We start from the raw sequence: 21,318 nt of genomic DNA, 5'->3' as shown, positions 1-21,318 counted from the left end.
TCCCTTCACTGGCCAGTGAAGCCCAAATCATACAATTTCTATGGGTGGCATCTGATGTGTATAATCAGTGAATTGAAGTTAATATCTGAATCCTTTTCAAATATTTTGGGGGTTGTATCAATCTTTGTCGCTCCATTATAAAGCATGATTCGCTACAGTGTAAGAGGTGTGAAAGTTGGAAGAAAACATTTCTAACATAAGGCAGAATCTATCTGAGGAATATGAGGGTCTGGACCACCTACAGAAATTATAACAGAGATTCGGGTACACCTTTACCAAAGAGGTGGTATTTGAGCTGGGCACTTGAAAGACAGAGTTTGAATAGGGCAGTAAATGTAGAGGAGACAATGGGCATAAAGGCACAAAAGTAGGACAAGAATTTATACAAAGTTGGTTGGAATTACAGAATTTGTGAATCCAAGTTGTAGGAGGAAGATATGAAAACTAGATTGGGACTAGATTACCTTATATTTTATTACAAGAACACAAATTCAGTAACCTGTTTCTATGGGAACATTTTATCAAGGCATGATGATTTACTTAAACTCACTCTTCTGTGGAAATCTAAGTGTGAATAGATAATTGATGGCATTACTACTATTTTCTTTTGCTTGTGAAACATTTCAACACACAGAAAACGACCAGGAATGACAAAACCACCTATATGCCCATCATCCAAATTTTACAAATTTTAATTCTTTCCTATGTTTGCTTTCAGTCTTATTTCTAAGAAATCCTTTTCCAATACGTTACTGTTAACAAGCAAGGCTGCAAGAAACATTCTAATGATAAGAAGCCACACTTGCTGAGTGCTTACTCTGTGCCAGGAACTGCCATAGGCGAAGTAACTAATTCACAGCAACTACATGCAGAAGGTTCTATATTTATCCCCATTTTAGAGATGGCTTACTAATATAAAGAAAAGTTATGTAACTTTCGCCAAATTAAAGGGCCAAGAAATGGTGAATGCAGACAGTCTGGCACTTTTTAAAGCACTAGGCTCTGCTTTGCTTGCTCTTCTGTAGTCTCCTTGGGGCTTGTGTGAGAGTCTCTCTAGGGCTGTGGTTCTCAAACCTTTCCTTGTATCAGAATCATTTGGAGGGTTTTTAAACCACAGATTGCTGTCAATCCCTCTCCCACCTGAAGTTTCTGATTTAGTAGGTATGGAGTGAGGTGTGAAAATCTGCACATTTAACAACTATCCAGATGATAGGGATACTGCTAATTCTGGAAACATACTTGAAGAACCACTGCTCTACGAGAATAGATCAAATAACTAAATTCTGGGAGACTTGACATGTGGAAAATAGTGCTCTTCCATCCATAATATGGAATTTTCTCTCTAGTTATTCAGGCTTTCTTTGATGTCCTTCAAGACCTTTATGAAGAAAATGATTCAATATTGTTGTATATCCGATCTTAGAACTATTCCTAGGTAGCTTGTAGGTTTTGTTCTACTGTGAATGGTCTTTTTAAAAATTACTTTTTCTAATTAGTTATTTTCGATGTATAAGAACACTATTGATTGTTTTATGGTGATCTTATATCCAGCAACTTAGCTGAACTTTCTTAGTTGTAATAGTTTGGGGTAGATAATCTTTAGTTTTCTAGATAAATAGATGATTTTATCTCTTCCTTCTCAATTCCTGTATAAGAATTAAAGGCTTTTCTCCTTTATTACTTTGCTAAATGCCTAGAAAAGTGCCTAGCCCATTGTAAACTCAACATAAATTTTAAATCAATATGATGGATTAATCTTGTTTCTTCCTTGCCATCCTGGGTGGACCATACTTGCTCATAATGTATTAATTTTTATACGAATCCTGAGTTTGATTTGCTATATATTTAGATTTTTACATTTGTGCTCATAAATAAAAGTAGTGCATATTTTTATCCCCTGATATCACCCTTGAATGTTCGGGGTATTAAGATAATATTAATCTCAACAACAGATGAGGTAGCCTTCTCTGTTCTTTGCTATTTGTAAGATTTTGTATAAGATAAGGATTGTCTGTTCCTCCAGTGTTTGGCAAAACATCAAAAAACATTTAGGCCTGCTGTCTGTTTGAGGGAAATATGTTCAACTCTTATTTAATTTCTTTAATAGCTATTTGCTTCTTTGGATTTTCTGTATCTTAAGTCAATTTTGATTTAAAGTCAATTCTTAGTTTTCTAAGAAATTGTCCATTTTATCTACAATTTCTAATTTATTTTCACTGAAGATGTTCAGAATATACCACTCTGGCATATGGATTATTTAAAGTTAAAGTCACTTACAAAAAAACAGCATAGGCAAAAGGGGCACTCTGACCTTCCTAAAAGCAGGAGGAAAAAAAAAACGAGTAAAAGGTAGCCTCCCTGCACCTGGAGGAAGAAAGGCGTTTTTATCACTTCACCCCGCCCTCTGAGGGAGTGAGCAGTCTTACTCCACTGTTCCTTGTTCCACAGCAGGGGAAGGTGAAGCCAAGAGAAATGTACAAACCAACCCTGTTAAACTAACCATTATTTTCCTGGTCACTTTTCCATGATTAAGTGCCCTAACCCAAACCCCTTTGTCTTGTCACGTTTTCACATGTGTCCACTCTGTGCCCAACTTAATATCTGAGCCTTGGCTAAAACTGCTTCTTGGGTCTTCATTTCGTTATGAAGGCTCCCGTGCCAAGCAAAACTTGTATTAAATAAGTTTGTATGCTTTTCTTTTGTTAATCTGTCTTTTGTTACATAGGCCCCAGTCAAGAACCTAGAAGGGTAGAAGGAATCGATTTTTTTGTCCTTCCTTCCATCACATGGTTGCACAGCATTGTCTGTAGCTAAAACCCCTTTATCATTCTTATATAGTGTTCGAAGAGGGGGTTCCTGTGAAAAGTAACTGTTTAAGTCTGGATCTGAATAACATAAAACGTTTAAAAATTTACAAATAACCTGTTTTGAAACTAGAAAGTTCAATTCATAGGCTAAGGAGGAAATCAAAACATTCTGCAAAACAGCGGAAGTACTGCGTATTGTAAGAAGTAGGATATTGTTAAATTCAGCCTACGTGCACTTATTAAAAACACACACGAAAAAATAAGAGTTCAAATCACGAACCTAGCGAAACAAAATCAGGAAACGAAACCAAACAAAAAGACAAAAGCACGACGTCGCGGCGCTTTACGGTTGTCGCGCTCACGTGTCTGTATCCGTGGCGGCCGTGGGGAAGCGGATGCGTCGGTGCGGAAGTCGGAACCCGCGCCCGAGCTCCAGAAGGGGCGGAGAGGGCCGGGAGGCGGCAGCGAGGAGAGGCTGGGGCGCGTGTGGAACTCGATCCCATAGCCCGCCGCTTTCCCCGTGTCTGTTCTTGCGCCACCTGCTTGGCGCCACTGGAAAGGTCGGGCGGCGTTTTCCTAGCAGGTGTGTGGTGCGTGCGGCGCACGGAGAGGACGTACGCGAGGAGGCGGCCCAAGTGTAACAGGACTCGCAGGGGAAGGTGGGGTCGAGGCACCATCGCGTGGCGGCTGGACTTTCGGGGCCACGGGGCCACCGGCACCCGCCAACGCGAGCCTGTTCCGCCGCGACTTGGAACTGCAGGCACCTGCCCGCGCCGCCTGGATTCCCCTCGGCCACCCGTCAGTCCCGGGGCCGCGGTTCTGCCGCGCGGGCAGCGGACCCGGGCGCCCAGCACCAGGCCTGTGCTCCTGCAGCTACCCTTCCCGGCTGCAGGAAAAAAATCCGTTTTTTAAATTGAGTTTTCTCTTTCAGATGCGGACATGCTAAAAAAAAAAATCTTAGTGTTGCTGGGATTATGTTACGATCTTTCCTTGCGATTTTGTCCACTTCAGATATCACTTGGGGTTATATTTTCAGATACACACAGGTGCCCTCCTGGCCCACCGCCGGGATTAGAGTGAGGCACTACCCTCAGGGTGCAAGATTTAAAAGGGAGCTCAAAAAGCTAAGCAATCGAGGTAATGTTTTCAGGCAGTATTTTTAAAATGAAAATGGAAAATTTATGATGAATAAAATGTTACAATCATAAAAAAAATAAAATCCTACTCTGTACTTGCATAACACCTGTCACCTCAGTTTGACTCACCCTACTACTCTTCACCCTGGATGTAGTTTCTGGGTGAACTGATTCTTTTTATTTTTCCATAAGATTCCTCTAGTCCATATAGCATTTTTTTTTTTCTGACAATGATACTGTGACACTAACCTTTTGGTTATATTTATTTACCCACCTTACTTTGTGTGTGGTTGTTTTAAAATCATTTTTTTACCCTTTTATTGCATTGATAAGATTTTACATTTCCTTTATTTTATTTTATTAAATTAAAATTTAGCCTGGATTAAGGCAAAAAGCCCCCTTGGAAAAACACCAACAATATCTCACACATTTTCAAGTTTGAATCATTTGGGTAAGACTATTATTTTACTAATGAAAGTGATTGCCACATCAGTAACATTGCATAAGCATTTATGGAGCAGTTACCTTGTATTAGTCATTGCTCTAGACACTAAGTATACAAAATTAGTAAGTCATAGTACCTGTCTTCAGGGTGCCTACAAAAGCAGATGTTTTTCTAACATCTTAGGATCTCCCTACTGCATGTAACATTGTTACCCATTCCTTAGTAGAAATTTTCCATATCCCTGGTTTATGAGACACTAATCTCTCCTAATACTTGTAACACTGAGAAATTACCTTCTCTGCTCTTGAATGCCTCCTTTTGCCCTCAAAGTAGTTAAAATTCTTCACAGTTCCATACTTGACCTTTTCCGCTCTTTTCTTTCCATTCACATCTCATTTCAAATTACTACTTTTGTTAATAACTTTAAAATATCTTTGTGATCAATCAAGCTGAGAGGAGGATTAAAGATGGCAGTGTGAGGAGAGAAAGAGGTTTCCTCCTAAAACCGTATACAACTAGAAAATAAAGTTGGTGCAACTAAGCCTGAGAGAGCAACAGGAAAGAGGACTGTGCCAGACTGCATACACCTGGAGAAAAGAGCAGACTTCAAGGAATAGGGCAACATACCAAAGCTGTGGCCGGGCAGGACCCAAGCCCTTCCCCCACCCCAGCCTACCAGCAGGAGGAAAAAAAAATGGAGCAGGGAGGGAGTGGAAGGCCTGGGACTACTGAATACCTGGCTCCAGAGATCTGCTCTAGGAGCACAAACCTACATTTCATGGTGCTTTCATGATGCTCACATGATTATGGGGTTGGAAAGCTAATACAGGCAGAATTCCTTGAAAGACTGAGATTCCAGCTGCTTGCGGAAGCAGGGATCCATATCTGGCTGCTCTGGGACAAAAGCTTACACCTGTGTGCCTGGCACACTGGTTTGAGCAGCGGAGACAGGCATAGCAGCCGGAAAGCAGGAAACAGCTCTTTCCTTTCCCCAGGCACCCGTACAACTCCCCTGCAATCCCCAACAATGCTTCAGGGGCTGAGCGGCTCCAGAGTAGAGCTTCTGGACACTAGAGGGCGCCATATACAAATATGAAACACCAAAGGAACCTGGTCCAGAGTAAAATTAATATAACTCCAGAAAGATTTAAATGACATGGACCTTATGACTCTTCCTGAAAGGGAGTTCAAAATAAAAATCAACAACATGCTAATGGAGGTAAGGAAAGATATCCAAGAACTCAGGAATGAATTCCCGTCAGACATCCAGTCATTGAAGAGCACAATGGAGGGTATTAAAAGCAGGTTGGATATGGTGGAGGAGATGATAAATGAAATAGAAACTAGAGAAGAATACAAAGAAGCTGAGGCACAGAGAGAAAAAAGGATCTCTAAGAATGAAAGAATATTGAGAGAACTGTGTGACCAATCTAAATGAAACAATATTCACATTATAGGGATAACAGAAGAAGAAGAGAGAGAGAAAGGGATAGAAAGTGTCTTTGAGGAGGTAGTTGCTGAAAACTTCCCCAATCTGGGGAAGGAGTTAGTCTCTCAGGCCACGGAGATGCACAGATCTCCCAACACAAGGGACCCAAGGAAGACAACACCAAGACATATAGTAATAAAATTGGCAAAGATAAAGGATAAGGATAGACTATTAAAAGCAGCCAGAGTGAGAAATAAGATCACATACAAAGGAAAGCCCATCAGGCTAACACCAGACTTCTCAGCAGAAACCTTACAGGCCAGAAGGGAGTGGCATGATGTATTTAATGCAATGAAGCAGAAGGGGCTGGAACTAAGATTACTTTATCCAGCAAGATTATCATTTAAATTTGAAGGAGGGATTAAACAATTTCCAGATAAGCAAAAGTTGAGAGAATTTACCTCCCATAAACCGTCTCTACAGTCTATTTGGAGGGACTGCTATAGATGGAAGTGTTCCTAAGATTTCATAGCTGTTACCAGAAGTAATAAACCACAATAAAGTAGAACAACTAATTACTAAGCAAATGCAAAATTAAATTAACTATCCCAAAAGTCAATCAAGGGATAGACAAAGAATACAGAATATGATACCTAATATATAAAGAATGGAAAGCAAGAAAAAGGAGGAGAAAAAGAAAAGAACCTTTAAATTGTGTTTGTAATAGCATATTAAGTGAGTTAAGTTAGACTCTTAGATAGTAAGGAAATTAACCTTGAACCTTTGGTAACCACAAATCTAAAGCCTGCAATGGCAATAAGTACATACTATCGATAATCACCCTAAATGTAAGTGGTCTGAATGCACCAATCAAGACATAGAGTCACTGAATGGATGAAAAAACAAGACTCTTCTATATGCTGCCTACAAGAGACTCACTTTAAACCCAAAGACATACAGACTAAAAGTGAAGGGGTAGAAAAAAATATTTCATGCAACTAACAGAAAAAAGCAGGAGTTGCAGTACTTGTATCAGACAAAATAGACTTCAAAACACAGAAAGTAGAACAAGAGACAAAGAAGGACATTACATAATGATAAAGGAGTCAATCCAACAAGAAGATATAACCATTATAATCATATATGCTCCCAACATGGGAGCACCCATATATGTGAAACAAATACTAACAGAATTAAAAGGGGAAATAGAATGCAGTGCATTCATTCTAGGAGACTTCAACACTCCACTCACTCTGAAGGACAGATCAACCAGACAGAAGATAAGTAAGGAGACAGAGGCACTGAACAACACAATAGAACAGATGGACCTAACAGACATCTAAAGAACTCTACACCCAAAAGCAACAGAATACACATTCTTCTCAGGTAACATGGAACATTTTCAAGAATAGATCATATACTAGGCCACAAAAAGAGCCTCAGTAAATTCAAAAAGATTGAAATTGTACCAACCAGTTTCTCAGACCACAAAGGTATGAAACTAGAAATAAATTACGCAAAGAAAATGAAAAATCCCACAAACACATGGAGGCTTCAAAACATGCTCCTAAATAACCAATGGATCAATAACCAAATAAAAACAGAGATCAAGCAATATATGGAGACAAATGACAACAATAATTCAACACTGCAAAATCTGTGGGATGCAGCCATGGCTGTGCTAAGAGGAAAGTATACTGCAATACAAGCCAACCTCAGGAAAGAAGAACAATCCCATATAAGCAGTCTAAAATCACAATTAATGAAACTAGAAAAATAACAACAAATGAGGTCCAAAGTCAGTAGAAGGAGGGACATAATAGAGATTAGAGCAGAAATAAACAAAATTGAGAAGAATAAAACAATAGAATCAATGAAAGCAAGAGCTGGTTCTTCGAGAAAATAAACAAAATAGATAAACCCCCAGACAGACTTATCAAGAAAAAAAGAGAGTCTACACACATAAAATCAGAAATGGAAAGGAAAAATCACTAGAGACACCACAGAAGTACAAAGAATTATTAGAGAATACTATGAAAAATTATATGCTAACAAACTAGATAACCTAGAAGAAATGGACAACTTTCTAGAAAAATACAACCTTCCAAGGCTGACCAAGTAAGAAACAGAAAATCTGAACAGACCAATTACCAGCAAAGAAATTGAACTAGTAATCAAAAACCTACCTAAGAACAAAACCCCTGGACCAGATGACTTCACTGCTGAATTTTATCAAACATTTAATGAAGTCTTAATATCCATTCCCTTAAAGGTTTCCAAAAAGTAGAAGAGGAGGGAATACTCCCAAACTCATTCTATGAAGCCAGCATCACTCTAATACCAAAAACAGGCAAAGACACCACAAAAAAGAAAATTACAGACCAATATCCCTGATGAACATAGATGCAAAAATACTCAACAAAATATTAGCAAATCGAATTCAAAAATACATAAAAAAGATCATCCATCATGATCAAGTAGGATTTATTCCAGGGATGCAAGGATGGTACAACATTAAAAAATCCATCAACATCATCCACCACATCAACAGAAGGACAAAAACCACATAATCATCTCTATAGATGCTGGAAAAGCATTTGACAAAATTCAACATCCATTCATGATAAAAACTCTCAACAAAATGGGTATAGAGGGCAAGTACCTCAATATAATAAAGGCCATATGTGACAAACCCACACCCATCATTATACTTAACAGCAAGAAGCTAAAAGCTTTTCCTTTAAGATCGGGAACAAGAAAAGGATGCCCACTCTCCCTACTTCTATTCAACATAGTACTGGAGGTCCTAGCCATGGCAATCAGACAATACAAAGAAATAAAAGGCATCCAGATTGGCAAGGAAGAAGCTAAACTGTCCCTGTTTGCAGATGGCATGATATTTACATAAAAAACCCTAAAGAATCCACTCCAAAACTATTAGATCTAATATCTGAATTCAGCAAAGTTGCAGGATACAAAATTAATACACAGAAATCTGTGGCATTCCTATACACTAACAATGAACTAGCAGAGAGAGAAATCGAGAAAACAATTCCATTCACAATTGCATCAAAAAGAATAAAATACCTAGGAATAAACCTAACCAAGGAAGTAAAATACCTATATCCTGAAAACTACAAGACACTCATGAGAGAAATTGAAGATATCAATAAATGGAAACACATCCCGTGCTCATGGATAGGAAGAATTAATATTGTCAAAATGGCTATCCTGCCTAAAGCAATCTATAGATTCAATGCAATTCCTATCAAAATACCAACAGCATTCTTCAACGAACTGGAGAAAATCGTCCTAAAATTCATATGGAACCACAAAAGACCTCAAATGGCCAAAGCAATCCTGAGAAGGAAGAATAAAGCAGAGGTAGTTACACTCCCCAACTTCAAACTCTACTACAAAGCCACAGTAATCAAGACAATTTGGTACTGGCACAAGAACAGATCCACAGACCAATGGAACAGACTAGAGAGCCCTGATATAAACCTAACCATATATGGTCAATTAATATATGATAAAGGAGTCATGGACATACAATGAGGAAATGACAGCCTCTTCAACAGCTGGTGTTGGCAAAACTGGACAGCTACATGCAAGAGAAAGAAACTGGATTATTGTTTAGCCCCATATACAAAAGTAAACTCGAAATGGATTAAAGACTTGAATGTAAGTCATGAAACCATAAAACTCTTAGAAGACAACATAGGCAAACATCTCCTGAATATAAGCACGAGCAACTTCTTCCTGAACGCATCTCCTCAAGAAAGGGAAACAAAAGCAAAAATGAACTCATGGGACTACATCAAACTAAAAAGTTTTTGTATGGAAAAAGACATCATCAACAAAACAAAAAGGCATCCTACAGTATGGGAGAATATATTTGTAAATGACATATCTGACAAGGGGTTAACATCCAAAATATATAAGGAACTTACACACCTCAACACCCAAAAAGCAAATAACCCGATTAACAAATGGGCAGAGGATATGAAGAGACAGTTCTCCAAAGAAGAAATTCAGATGACCAACAGACACATGAAAAGATGCTCCACATCACTAATCATCAGGGAAATGCAAATTAAAACCACAATGAGATATCACCTCACACCAGTTAGGATGGCCATCGAAAAGACTAAGAACAACAAATGCTTGTGAGGATGTGAAGAAAAGGGAACCCTCCTACACTGCTGGTGGGAATGTAAGCTAGTTCAACCATTGTGGAAAGCAATATGGAGGTTCCTCAAAAAACTAAAAATAGCAATACCTTTTGACCCTGGAATCCCACTCATTCGAATTTACCCAAAGAATACAACTTCTCAGATTCAAAAAGACATATGCACCCCTATGTTTATCGCAGCACTATTTACAATACCCAAAATATGGAAGCAACCTAAGTGTCCATCAGTAGATGAATGGATAAAGAAGATGTGGTAATTATATACAACGGAATACTATTCAGCCATAAGAAAGAAAGAAATCCTACCATTTGCAACAACATGGATGGCACTGGAGGACATTATGCTCAGTGAAATAAGCCAGGCGGATTTCCCTCATTTGTGGAGTATAACAATGAAACAAAACTGAAGGAACAAAATGGCAGCAGACTCAGAGACTCCAAGAATGAACTAGTGGTTACCAAAGGGGAGGGGTGTGGGAGGGTGGGTGGGGAGGGAGGGAGAAGGGCACTGAGGGGTATTATGTTTAGTACACATGGTGTGGGGGACCACGGGGAGAACAGTGTATCACAGAGAAGGCACATAGTGGATCTCTGGCATCTTGCTGCACTGATGGACAGTGACTGCATTGGGGTATGGGTAGGGACTTGATAATATGGGTAAATGTAGTAACCACATTGTTTTTTCATGTGAAACGTTCATAAGAGTGTATATCAATCATACCTTAATAGAAAAATTTAAAAAATATATCTTTGTCTACTTTATCCTCTACCCCAATATCCCAACATAAATCCAGCTGCTATTGAACATATATTTGGATATCCCATAGACTCCCCTAACTCAATAAATCCAACTCAAGACTTAACTCCTGCTACTTTAAATCTCTCCTTTTCCTTTGCTCCACTCGTTTGCCCATCATTTACTATTACCCAAATCAAAGCCCATGTCCTTCCATCTGCCTTCTGCATTTCCCACAGCCAGTCAAAATGTACAAATTTTGCTCCCTTAACATTTCTCAGGTTTGCTCCACTTTTTCATCCCTGTTGGCATTGCCCAAGTTCAAGACCTCATTAATTGGCTTCTGGCCTGTTGAGCCTCCCAGTTGCCTCCTTCCTCCCAGGCTTGGCCTTTCCCGCATGGGTCTGTGGTCTCACAGCACCCTGTCCTTTCCTGGCTTTACCACATACAAAGTTAAGGGTTTACATGACTATGTCTTTTGATTGAACTCCCTCCAGATATCTTCGTACCCACACTATATAGCACAGTGCCTGACATTGGTGCTAAATAAATGTCCCCTAAGCTCTGTTGTAGTTGTATATCATGTTTTAAGGCCTTTAAAGCCACTAAAATAGTTTTCCTTTTTGCGGGGGAAATAAGATTTTCATTTTTTGGCCAATATCTCATGTCCCAGATGTCCTAAAATTAAACAGTGCTTTTCAGAAACATACTGTTCCACCACCTTCAAGTAATTAAGGGTCAACTCAATAGTGATAAATAACTTGTCCATTATATTTAATACTTTAAAGATGGTGTGATTAGTATCTTGTTAAAAGCACTGTTGTTTGTCTTACTATAGTGTTACTGATTCCGTTGGTTTGGCGTTGTTGTCTTAGTTACCAGTATTAAGTTGTTTGGATAATTTGCCACAAATGTCTGTCCCTGATTTTGTTCTCTTTATGATCCAATTTTGGTCATAAGAAGACATGAAAGATTTCTATGCTTAAGACCTGTTAAAATGAACACTAACACTACACATCAAGTTTGTGATATAAAAATTAGATTCTGGGTTTTAAGGAAAGGATTCTGTTACTATACAGAGGTGATCGCAGTCTCTTGCTACTTAAAGTGTGGTTCTCCAAGCTGCAGCAGTGCCATCACTTGGGGGCTTATTAGAAATGCAGTTTGAACGTCACTGATATAAAGAACATTTTGTAAAACACAACAAAATGAAGAAAAAACAAGAAAGATTCATTTGGCTGCTGTCAGAATCTAAATCTGTGAGTGCAATTTAAGAAGGACAATACATAAACAAACATAATGTTCCAAACATGGTCCACTGGGCATCCCATTTTAGTGGCCTCCATGCCTTAATGGAGCCATCTCCTGCTGTGAGTTCCGTCAAGCAAAGGTGTCCACTGTTGTACTGAGTAGGCAGGAAGGATGCACCAAGTCCTGCTGCGTGAAACTGCTTTGGTAAATAAAGGCCTCCCAGATACTTCCTGAAACCTGAGATAATGTTTGGCTAATGGACAGTGAGTGAGGGTTTTTCTTTACCTTAATATGAAAATGTTTGGTCACCAGTGCTTCTTACAGCATGGACAATGGACACTGGAGTGGTCAGGGTAGTCTTGAAGGGGGCTTGAAGCATGCCCTAGAGACATGCTGTGGAGCATTACTGCACAGTCCTTAAGCCTGTAAAGACAGACCCCCAGGGGCAGTTCCTGGCTCTGCCACCTGCTAGTGGACGTTGGGTGGGTTACTTAATTCTCTGCATCTCAGTTTCTTCATCCGCAACAGGGGGATGGTAATAGCACCTACCTTACAGGGTTGTAGGATTGCATGAATTTAGACATTTAAGTGCTTAGAACAGGGATTATATGTAGTAAACACTCAATACATGGATTTTAAAAAAACGTTATCTAGAGGTCAATATACTGTACAGTGCCTGCCCCCAGAGTAGGTATCCAGGTGTCTGTAAGTCTTGTGGGGTGTGCCCATTGCCAATTTATTGCCTCTCAGCTTCAAATTCACCTTTACTGGTTCTATAAAATTTAGGTGAACCCTTTAAATGTTTTTCCTTCTCCAAATGGCTGGATGTTAAACTTTTTGGTAGAGGACACTGGAGAGACCTTGCAGGAAGAAGGGCTTTTCTTTCCTGGCTCCCCAGCTCCTGCAGTGCTGTGGCCTCCCCAGCTCTAATAGTGCAGAGCCGCTAGCTGCACCCCCCAGGCAGTACCCAGTGAGCCACCCCCCTGTGAAGAACTTGCCCCTGCAAACTAGATTTTTTTTGCTGTTCCATGAGCCATGGCTGTGCCTGCTCCTACAAGGTCGGGTCTCAGCTGGGCAGGGCAGGGGTACAGGATCTCTTCCTTGAAAACTCCATTTCATCTTTAGGAATATCTACTAATCCTATATTCTCTAGTGTTTTTAGGAATATCTACTATTCCTATATTCTTTGTGTTCTCCTTACTTCTTCCTAGTCTATCTCTTCTTATAGTTAATAGTTTAACATTAAACTTTCTCTGTTCAAATTACTGTCTGCTTTCTGTCTTGATAGGACCCTGATTGATAATGAGTAAATGAAACTGACATTCCAAATTGTTCTAGGAAGTTTGTATGTTGTCTATAAGATGAATGAGAAATTTTTAATAAATGACTATGTGTGTTGAACAGATACACTGTTATCTATGATCAAATGGGAAAAAACACAAGTAAAAGAATATGTAGATTGTGGTCCTATTTATGTTTTGAAAAATCTTTGTGAAGGTGCATGGGTTCCTATTTGTAAATACATAGAAGTATTTCTGGAAGGATACACAGAACCCAGAGGGCTTAAAGAAATGGAGAAGGGGGACTTGTAATTTTTTAGTCTATATTTTACATTTTACAGATTTATACTGAGTAATTGTTTCTTTTATAATTTTTGTAATTTTAGGGATTCTTTATAATTCGTGTGACTTTTTGTAATTTTAATTTTAAAAATTAGCAGGAGATAGACTCTTAAGGGAGGAGAGGGAAAGAAACTAACAATTATTGGGTACCTAATATCACAGACACTTTATTACCTCATTGAATCATGAGACTAACTAGGAAAAAGAGGCATTGTTATTCCTATTTTATTGATCAGAAAACTGGAGCTCAAGGAGATGAAGCAATTACCGAAGTTCATGTTGTTAGAATTCTGACTTGGCCTTTTGGAATCCAAAACCCAAACTTCTCTTGGTATGCCAGTATGTCTCAGTACCCTTCCCAGTATTTCTCTAACTGGGCTTCATAGACCTCTGGGAGGGGGCTCATCCATGTATTCTTAGGGTTCATGAGCTCTCCAGACAACTCCTAAATTTTAGTATGTTCATTTCAGTGGTAATCTTGAACAAGTAGACATGTTCTGCATCTTCTGTGAGAACCTCTTTAAAAAGCAATTTCAGGGCATTTGACTTATGCTTATGTTTATGCTAGTATTGTTATTAAGTCAGATCCTACTTTAATTGTCCATGGCCAGTCCAAAAAGAACAGTGGGATTTCATAATGCATTCATGCGGCAGGAGGGCCACATTATATCATCATGGTTCAAACAGAAAAAAAATGGCAGGGGAAAAGTACTTCTCATTATGAACATGGAAGTAATGGACATAAAACTCAAAACCTCAAGAATCAGTGCTGTGTTCATGTTTGGAATGGTGATTTTAGTTTTGGTCAAACATTAGCTATTACATTAAGTGTATGTTGTTACATTTACATCTTGGCTTTGGAGTTGTGTTTTTACTTAAATTTTAAATTTCTTTTGGTTTTATATTTGCAGAAGAGATACACAAAGGGTTTATGTGTATATATAAGATTTTATGTGTATACATCAAGTAACAGTAAAATAATTTAAAAGTCATCACTGAGAGTGAAAAGAATGTTTTCCTTCAAAGGGGTTCATGACTCAAATTTGAGAAGATTGCTATTACATCACTCTGTTCTCCAGGTACAGAAAAGGATGTTTTAAAAAGCTCTGAACTACAGAATAGATAAAACTGGGTTTTTGAACCAAAATCTAGAGGCTTAATCTAACAATGGTATTGAATTCAGGAAATGCAGGATGTACTGCTTGAATAAAAGGACACACGTGGAGAGAAACAAGGGCGATTACAGGACACATAATGCCAGGCCTCTCAGGGACCGCTCCAGGTGAAATGCAGGGTCCCAACTGTGCAGACAACTTTCAAGCACAAATGTATATTCTTGGTAACCCTCCTTCATGAGTCTTCTATAATTAAAGCAAACAAAAGATGGTTTTATTTTACATGCAATCAGCAGGTCCCTAAGGAGTATCTGAAATAAGAAGCCATCCTGTTCTGAGAAAGGAGCTTTTCAGAAGGAAGCTAATTTGGGACTCAAGGAAGCAAAATTCCTCAACTGGCATCTGCTGGACACAAGTGGAGCTGTTGTCTTAATGTACAATAAAAACAGCCAGGCCCACAAAGCCCTAGATTGTGACTTTAAATAATGTGGCTCAGGGCTGGAGGGGATGATAGACATTTTTATGGACTCAATATTGAGTCCTGGGAGCCAGCAGCCACGTCAGCAGGTGTGCACTGTGCCCTCCTACCTTTGGGTAGAAGCCAATGCTTTTAATTATAGTAAGTCAACTGCTTCCTGATTTATGCAGAACACTATGGAAGGCCAATTTAAGACATCATTAAGATAATGGAACGCTTACTGCCTGGAAGAGCACAGTGTATTTCCCAGAGTCCCAAACTGGCACAAACCACTTCCCCATCCTCCCCCAGCCTGTAACAATTGCCAAGGCCCCTTACACCTCCCTCCCTGCACTACTCAGTATCCCCCACATCCCTCCCCGCCTCTCTGGTCTGAGTTCCCTTGAGCCTCCCACAGGGCACCTGGAACACACAGACACTCAAATGGAAGTTTGCTACGGAGAGCATTGGGGTTGCCCCTCTCATTTCACTCATGTTCTCAGGCCCACCCTCCTGTATTTTTTATATTTAAATGGTTAAGGCTGGGGTTTCTCAGACAATGTGATATTCCTGTGGTCGAAACTACCTTAGGAAAAGGCCCACAACTAACCCAAAAGGCTAATGTTGGGTCTCCTCAGCTCCCTTTCATTATTATCATTACTAACTCTTCAACCCCCTCTGTGTTTTGCTGTCCCACCCCGCCTGCCAGCACCCACTCAGTGCCAGGGGTAGCTTGGCTCAGGGTGGGGCAGGGCGACCCTCCTTAACCCTGTGCCTGCATCGGCCCTTCCCTTCCATTCTGCAGGAGGGCTGGAAACATCAGGAAACTGAATAGAGATACAGACACCTTTATTTCAAAGCTTCATGTGAAGAAAAATTTTCACTGCCAAAATTAGGACTAAAGCCTCAGCAGATGGAACAGTGGCATTGACTCCTAAAATGTCAATGCATTTCATTTTTGGAATATTTTCTGAAAAATTTTACAGATACAGAAACATCTAAAATGACAAACTTTTGTCTTTATAAGAGAGAAAGATTGATAGAAATGGAGATGACCCAGATGTTTCCTGTGCTCAGTGATATAAGCCCAGTACTTCACTGGTGTACTATACTGGGGTCCCTGAACAAATGCCTACAGGAACCAGGCAGTTCATAGGATGACAGCCAATGTCAGAGAAACAGGCTAGTTCTTGCCAAGGAACGTGAAACCACTGTTAACAGATCTGATTTCGCATGAGAAGCTTTACAATTCAGTGTGAACATGTATATATATGAGCATGTGTATGTGAAATATGTCAGTTTTGTAAATGCTTTTAATTTTTTTAAAAGAAGACCTAACAAAACTTGTATTTCAACTCTGTTCCTGATTTAGAGAATCTACTCAGGGTAAAGTTTCAGAAAAGAAGACAGTGGAAAAGAATCAAATTAGCCAAGTGTTAAAGACCTGTATGTAGCATTTCCTAAATACAGTAGAAAAGATTGCCTCCAGTCCAAACGTAATTCTAATAATCTCTATATATGTGCTAGCAACTCACAATTTAATTTTTCTTTGATGTAATTTACATGGTTCAGTCTCCTTTATCCTGCCTCCCTTTTTAAGGTCAGATTGAAGTTTTGGTTTCCAGGATCTACGGGGCCGACTTTGTTTGGAAAACCTGCAGTTTACCAAAGCCTAACCCAGAAGGTCAAGTCCACCTGTCTCCAGGAATATGCACACTTGCATTCAGACAGTTTGGCCGGTTGAGGGAGGAGGGAGACAGCTGAACAGTCGGGGCTTTCCTCCAACCTCTCTCTACCTGGGGATTTTAGTAGCGTCATCAGAAAAGGAGATGCAACTCAAAGTTACCCTGGTGGGCAAGGATCTCATCCTCCAGGTGACATATTACTAATATTCCTGTTCAAATGAGGGTCCTTTCTGAAATTTCTTTTTGTAAATCAGGAATTTAAGCCTACGCCATTTTCTTGTAGATAACTGGAAATTATTTCCCGAAGAGATGGAAATTCTTGCCCCAAATAGCTGACAGGACCTCACTCCTTCCAGCTCCATCCTGGGAGAAAGCCCGCTCCTTCTCCTGGAGCTGCGGGCCAGCACCACTCACCTTCGGAGGGGCGAAGAGCCACACAGGCAGCCAGGGCCAGGAGCGCGAGTCCTGGGCGCTGCATTCCTGACGCTCCGCCGGCTGGGCCGGGCCAGCACCGCCCAGGAGGCTGCGAGATCAGGAAATGAGGCTCACCGGTGCCCGTGGGTGCAGACAGAGCGGGAGGGAAATTAAACGCCCCGCCCTGGGAGGTCCAGAGGTACCTATTTCTTGTGTTTATTTCCTTGAGACTAGGCTCTTTTTTAAAAAAAAGTCCCATCAGTTTAATAATAACCCCAAAATTGGGAAACTGAGGGGGCGGGGAAGAGGCGCATCAGCCAGGGACACAGGGGGCCCTGCTCCTGGACCAAGCCTGCTACAGGGCACCCCCTTCCGCCCCCACTATTGCTGTTGCTGGGCGGTAGGGGTGGGATGGGGCTGGGCAGCGATTGTCCTGCCACAGCTCACCTGGGGCCAGAACCTACCCTTACCCTGGGATGTGCTCAGCTTGTGCATGCCCCGGGAGACGGCTCTTAAGACCAGATCTGTGTTCTACCACCTGGGGGCGGTATCCGTGAGGCTCTGGCAGATGGCGAAGTCATTGTGAGCTGGGGGCTGTGCATCAGAACCACTTGGAAACCATTTTAAAAAAAGGTATCTACTCGAATTCCTCCAAAAAGCTATAAATCAGAATTTAGGAGTAGGGGACCAGTAATTTGAATCTTTAAAAAGCTCTATAGGTGATTCTGATGGGACACCTCTCTTAAGAACCATTGCACTAAGGAATCTGAGTTTTCTGAACTAAGACTTTCTGGGGGCAAGGGTGACAAGTCATAAAGAACATTGTTATCTGGTGGAAAGATACAGAAAAATTCAGTTCCACTCTGGTTTTGGTTTGCAGCCAAATTGTTGCCGGTGAAGTTGTTAGTTTATTTTAGGGGAAAGGTAAGACAGGTGGAGTGGCCTCTTCCCTCTAGCCTATGCCTGGTAGGAAAGAGAACCCAGGGCAACTGTGAGCAGGTGTGAGCGGCAGGGGATCCAGTCCAGCTTTCTGCTCATTAGCTTTGTGAATAAAACAATAGGGTACGGTGAGGATAACTGGATTCTAATCCCTCCTTTTCTATGAACTGATTGCACAACCTCAGGACTTTGCTGTAAATAAGCAGTCAGGCTGGATGACCTCCAAGTCCTGCCATCCTTCTTCTTTATGTAACTGGCTGTCTCCTGTTGTAGCCTCTTGTCCACAGGTGACCCTCAAGCATCGCAGTGTGCTAGTCCAAATTCAGATGTGCTGTAACTGTAGAATACACACTGGATTTCAAAGACTTAGTACAAAAACATAATATATCTTGTTAAATAATTTTCATACTGATGACATACTGAAATAATATTTGGATATATTTAGTTGAATGAAATATTAAAATTATTTTCACTTGTTTCTTTTTACTTTTTTAATGTGACTAGTCAGAAATTTTAAATTACATATATATCCTGTGTTATATTTGCACTGGGCAGTGCTACTTTATAAGATGAAAAGCTTATGGTCAGAATTGTTCCCCAGCTGCCGAGTTTGGGTACTTAACAAGCTCTACTGTCACTACCAAGAACTGGATTTATAATAAAAGAAGAAACGGGAGCTTTGGAGGGCACAGGGGTGGGCAAATATGATGGCCTCCTAGATCAGAAGACCTAGTCATGAAGAGCAGTGGTTCCAGACTCTGCCACTCATACAATTCAAATTATGCTCATTCTTTAGAATAAATTTTGAAAAGCAGAATTGCAAAGTTAAAGGGCATAGTTGTTTGAAAGTCTTTTGATATATATTCAGGCTAAGCTGAAAATTTTACCTACAAGTTTTTCTCCAATGCTTCACACACTTATCCAGCATCCTACAATGATGGCTCTAAGAACATAAAGCAAATCACGTGTTTTAAAATGCTCTGGAGAACACATGGCCAGGCCCTTCTGTCCTCAGATCTCTTTCCTAGTTTAAGGACTTTCTTCTGTGGGGACTATGATGCCCTCAGTACACCTGTGTAAATAGGAAAAGGTGTCCCTCTCTGGGTGGACACAGCCTTCAGACCCACAGCTTGACAAACAGAAGGTGCTTGCCGAAGCAACAGGCCCCTTTTCTCTATTAAGAACAATGGGGGCAAGGGGTGCCTCTTCCTGTGGGAAGATGCAACCAGAATCTATGACATGGCAAGCAAAGCCCTGCCTGTGTTTTGCCCCTACTCCTTCCCCAGCAGGTAGCCTTCTGCAGTGCACAAATTACACAACCGTCCACAGCAGCCTTGATCTTCCTGTTTCTTCTCTGATCTTGTTGCTCTTGCGTGGGCCATTTTCCCAACCTTTCCCACCCCATCTGGAAAATGCCTACTCATTCTGGAAGGCACAGCTCCAATGTCACTCAGTGCATCTCCTTGCCTTCCTTCTTTGCTTCCTCACCCACAGCCTGAGCAGGAAATTCTTGCAGTTAGCTTTGCCTTCCCTGAGTGTCCAGGCTGGACACACAGAGGAGCTAAAAAAATTCTGTGTATTTGTATGAATAGAAAATGTAATATTTATTTATATTAATATATGATTATACACATAACTATATTATATGAAAATACAAAAATCCTTTATAACCAAAATGATAGTCAAATGTGAATTCCTCTTTAACATTAGGATATATATCCTTTTAGTTTTCTTTTTCATTTGTAAGAATATTTTATTCTTACAAAATAGAGTCCTATAACACTTTCTGTTTTATGACTTCTTTATTCAGTTAATAGATCAGAATAGTCTTCCATAGTCATACTTCCTCTAGACCTGGGCTTTTTTTCCTTGCAGTGTTTTAAGAGTATTCAATCATGTGGTTTCGCCATAGTTTGTTTGATTTTCCCCAGTTGCTGGATATTTAGGTAGTTTGGTTGTGTTCCTTTTCTGGTGTGTACTATTACTGATTATAATTATCAGTATTATACACTTTGTTCATTCATTTCAGTATTAAATAAATTCTTAGAAATGGAACCTCTCAAAGAGTTATGTCCATTCAAACCACTTTTTAATATATATTGACAAGTCATCTCTTGCTGTTGTTATATCTACATGCATGTCTCTATCCTCCAGCAGAGTAGGGCTCCATAACGGCAGGACCTGTATCTTATTCATCATTATTTCCCTAATGCTAGCTCAGTGCTCAGCACATACTAGATGCTCAGTGTTTGTTGAATGAATAAGGAATTGGATTATTCAAATAAGCAGGCCTTATTACATGGGCAAAATCTTGCCAATGTGGTCATGGGAGTCTACAATTGGTACCCTTGTCCTTTTCTGAACATCTAAGGCCTAACTGGTAATAATATTTTAAATGTTCATTTCTCAGAAGGAATTGTTTTCTATACAATAAAGAAAACAAAAAAATTACAGTTTTCCTTAAAGCATGGAGGATGATCAGTTATAAAAATACATATCACCAGGGGATTAATAGGCTTGAAACAAGGAACAAGAGCTGTGTGTGTGTGTGTGTGTGTGTGTGTGTGTGTGTGTGTGTGTGTGTACACGCATGCACGCACAGTATTTCAGAAATCTGATTCTTTAGAAATAAGGAACATAAAACATCTTCCAGCTGAGAAGGCTAGTCCCCTTCAGTGCTGTGGTTTCATGATTTACACAATGCAATTAAATGTGTGATGGGTTGGGCATCAGGTGCGCCAAAGCAAACAGAGAGGAAAGAAAGCAAGACTAATCAGTGGGAACACAGCTTGAGAGACAAAGTAGGGGATTTCCCTTGCACTGAATCTCTTATTCCTGGTTAAGATTACAGATTCCTTAAGCCAACTTAAATTTATAACTGTTTTCTTTTTTAGCAGTCATGCTTTCCATATATATATATCATTAAATTCATTCCAGTATCATATGATACTGAGGCACAGAGATTAGGTTACTCGCCTAACATTAGTCACTAGATTGGGAATCACAGAGTAGAACAGTATCTCAAACTGATAAAAACAGAAAGAATGCTCCCAGGAAAACTGAAAAATAAGAGCAGTGAGGAGTGAC

The 21,318-nt window shown here is 40.1% G+C and overlaps 1 protein-coding gene across 3 annotated transcripts in view; it reads right to left on the bottom strand.

Moving 5' to 3' along the window:
• Window positions 1-17,780, bottom strand: part of CCL28 (C-C motif chemokine ligand 28) — a 34,245-nt gene extending 16,465 nt beyond the window's left edge. Inside the window, exons 1-2 of one of the 3 annotated variants that reach the window (XM_073236522.1) lie at window positions 17,763-17,780; window positions 17,293-17,401 (exon numbers count right to left, since the gene is read on the bottom strand). In XM_073236522.1, coding sequence (XP_073092623.1) covers window positions 17,293-17,356 — 64 coding nt within the window. In that variant the 5' untranslated portion in view covers window positions 17,357-17,401; window positions 17,763-17,780. Of the gene's footprint in view, window positions 1-3,087; window positions 3,643-17,292; window positions 17,451-17,762 lie in introns of those variants that run through there. The other 2 variants (XM_037023570.2, XM_017650419.3) reach the window with 2 other exon arrangements.
• Between the last annotated feature and the right edge of the window lie 3,538 nt (window positions 17,781-21,318).

The sequence above is a fragment of the Manis javanica genome, chromosome 1, assembly GCF_040802235.1.
Source record: "Manis javanica isolate MJ-LG chromosome 1, MJ_LKY, whole genome shotgun sequence".
In the NCBI taxonomy this organism is placed as follows: domain Eukaryota; kingdom Metazoa; phylum Chordata; class Mammalia; order Pholidota; family Manidae; genus Manis; species Manis javanica.
This window is presented reverse-complemented; position numbering and strand designations above follow the sequence as displayed.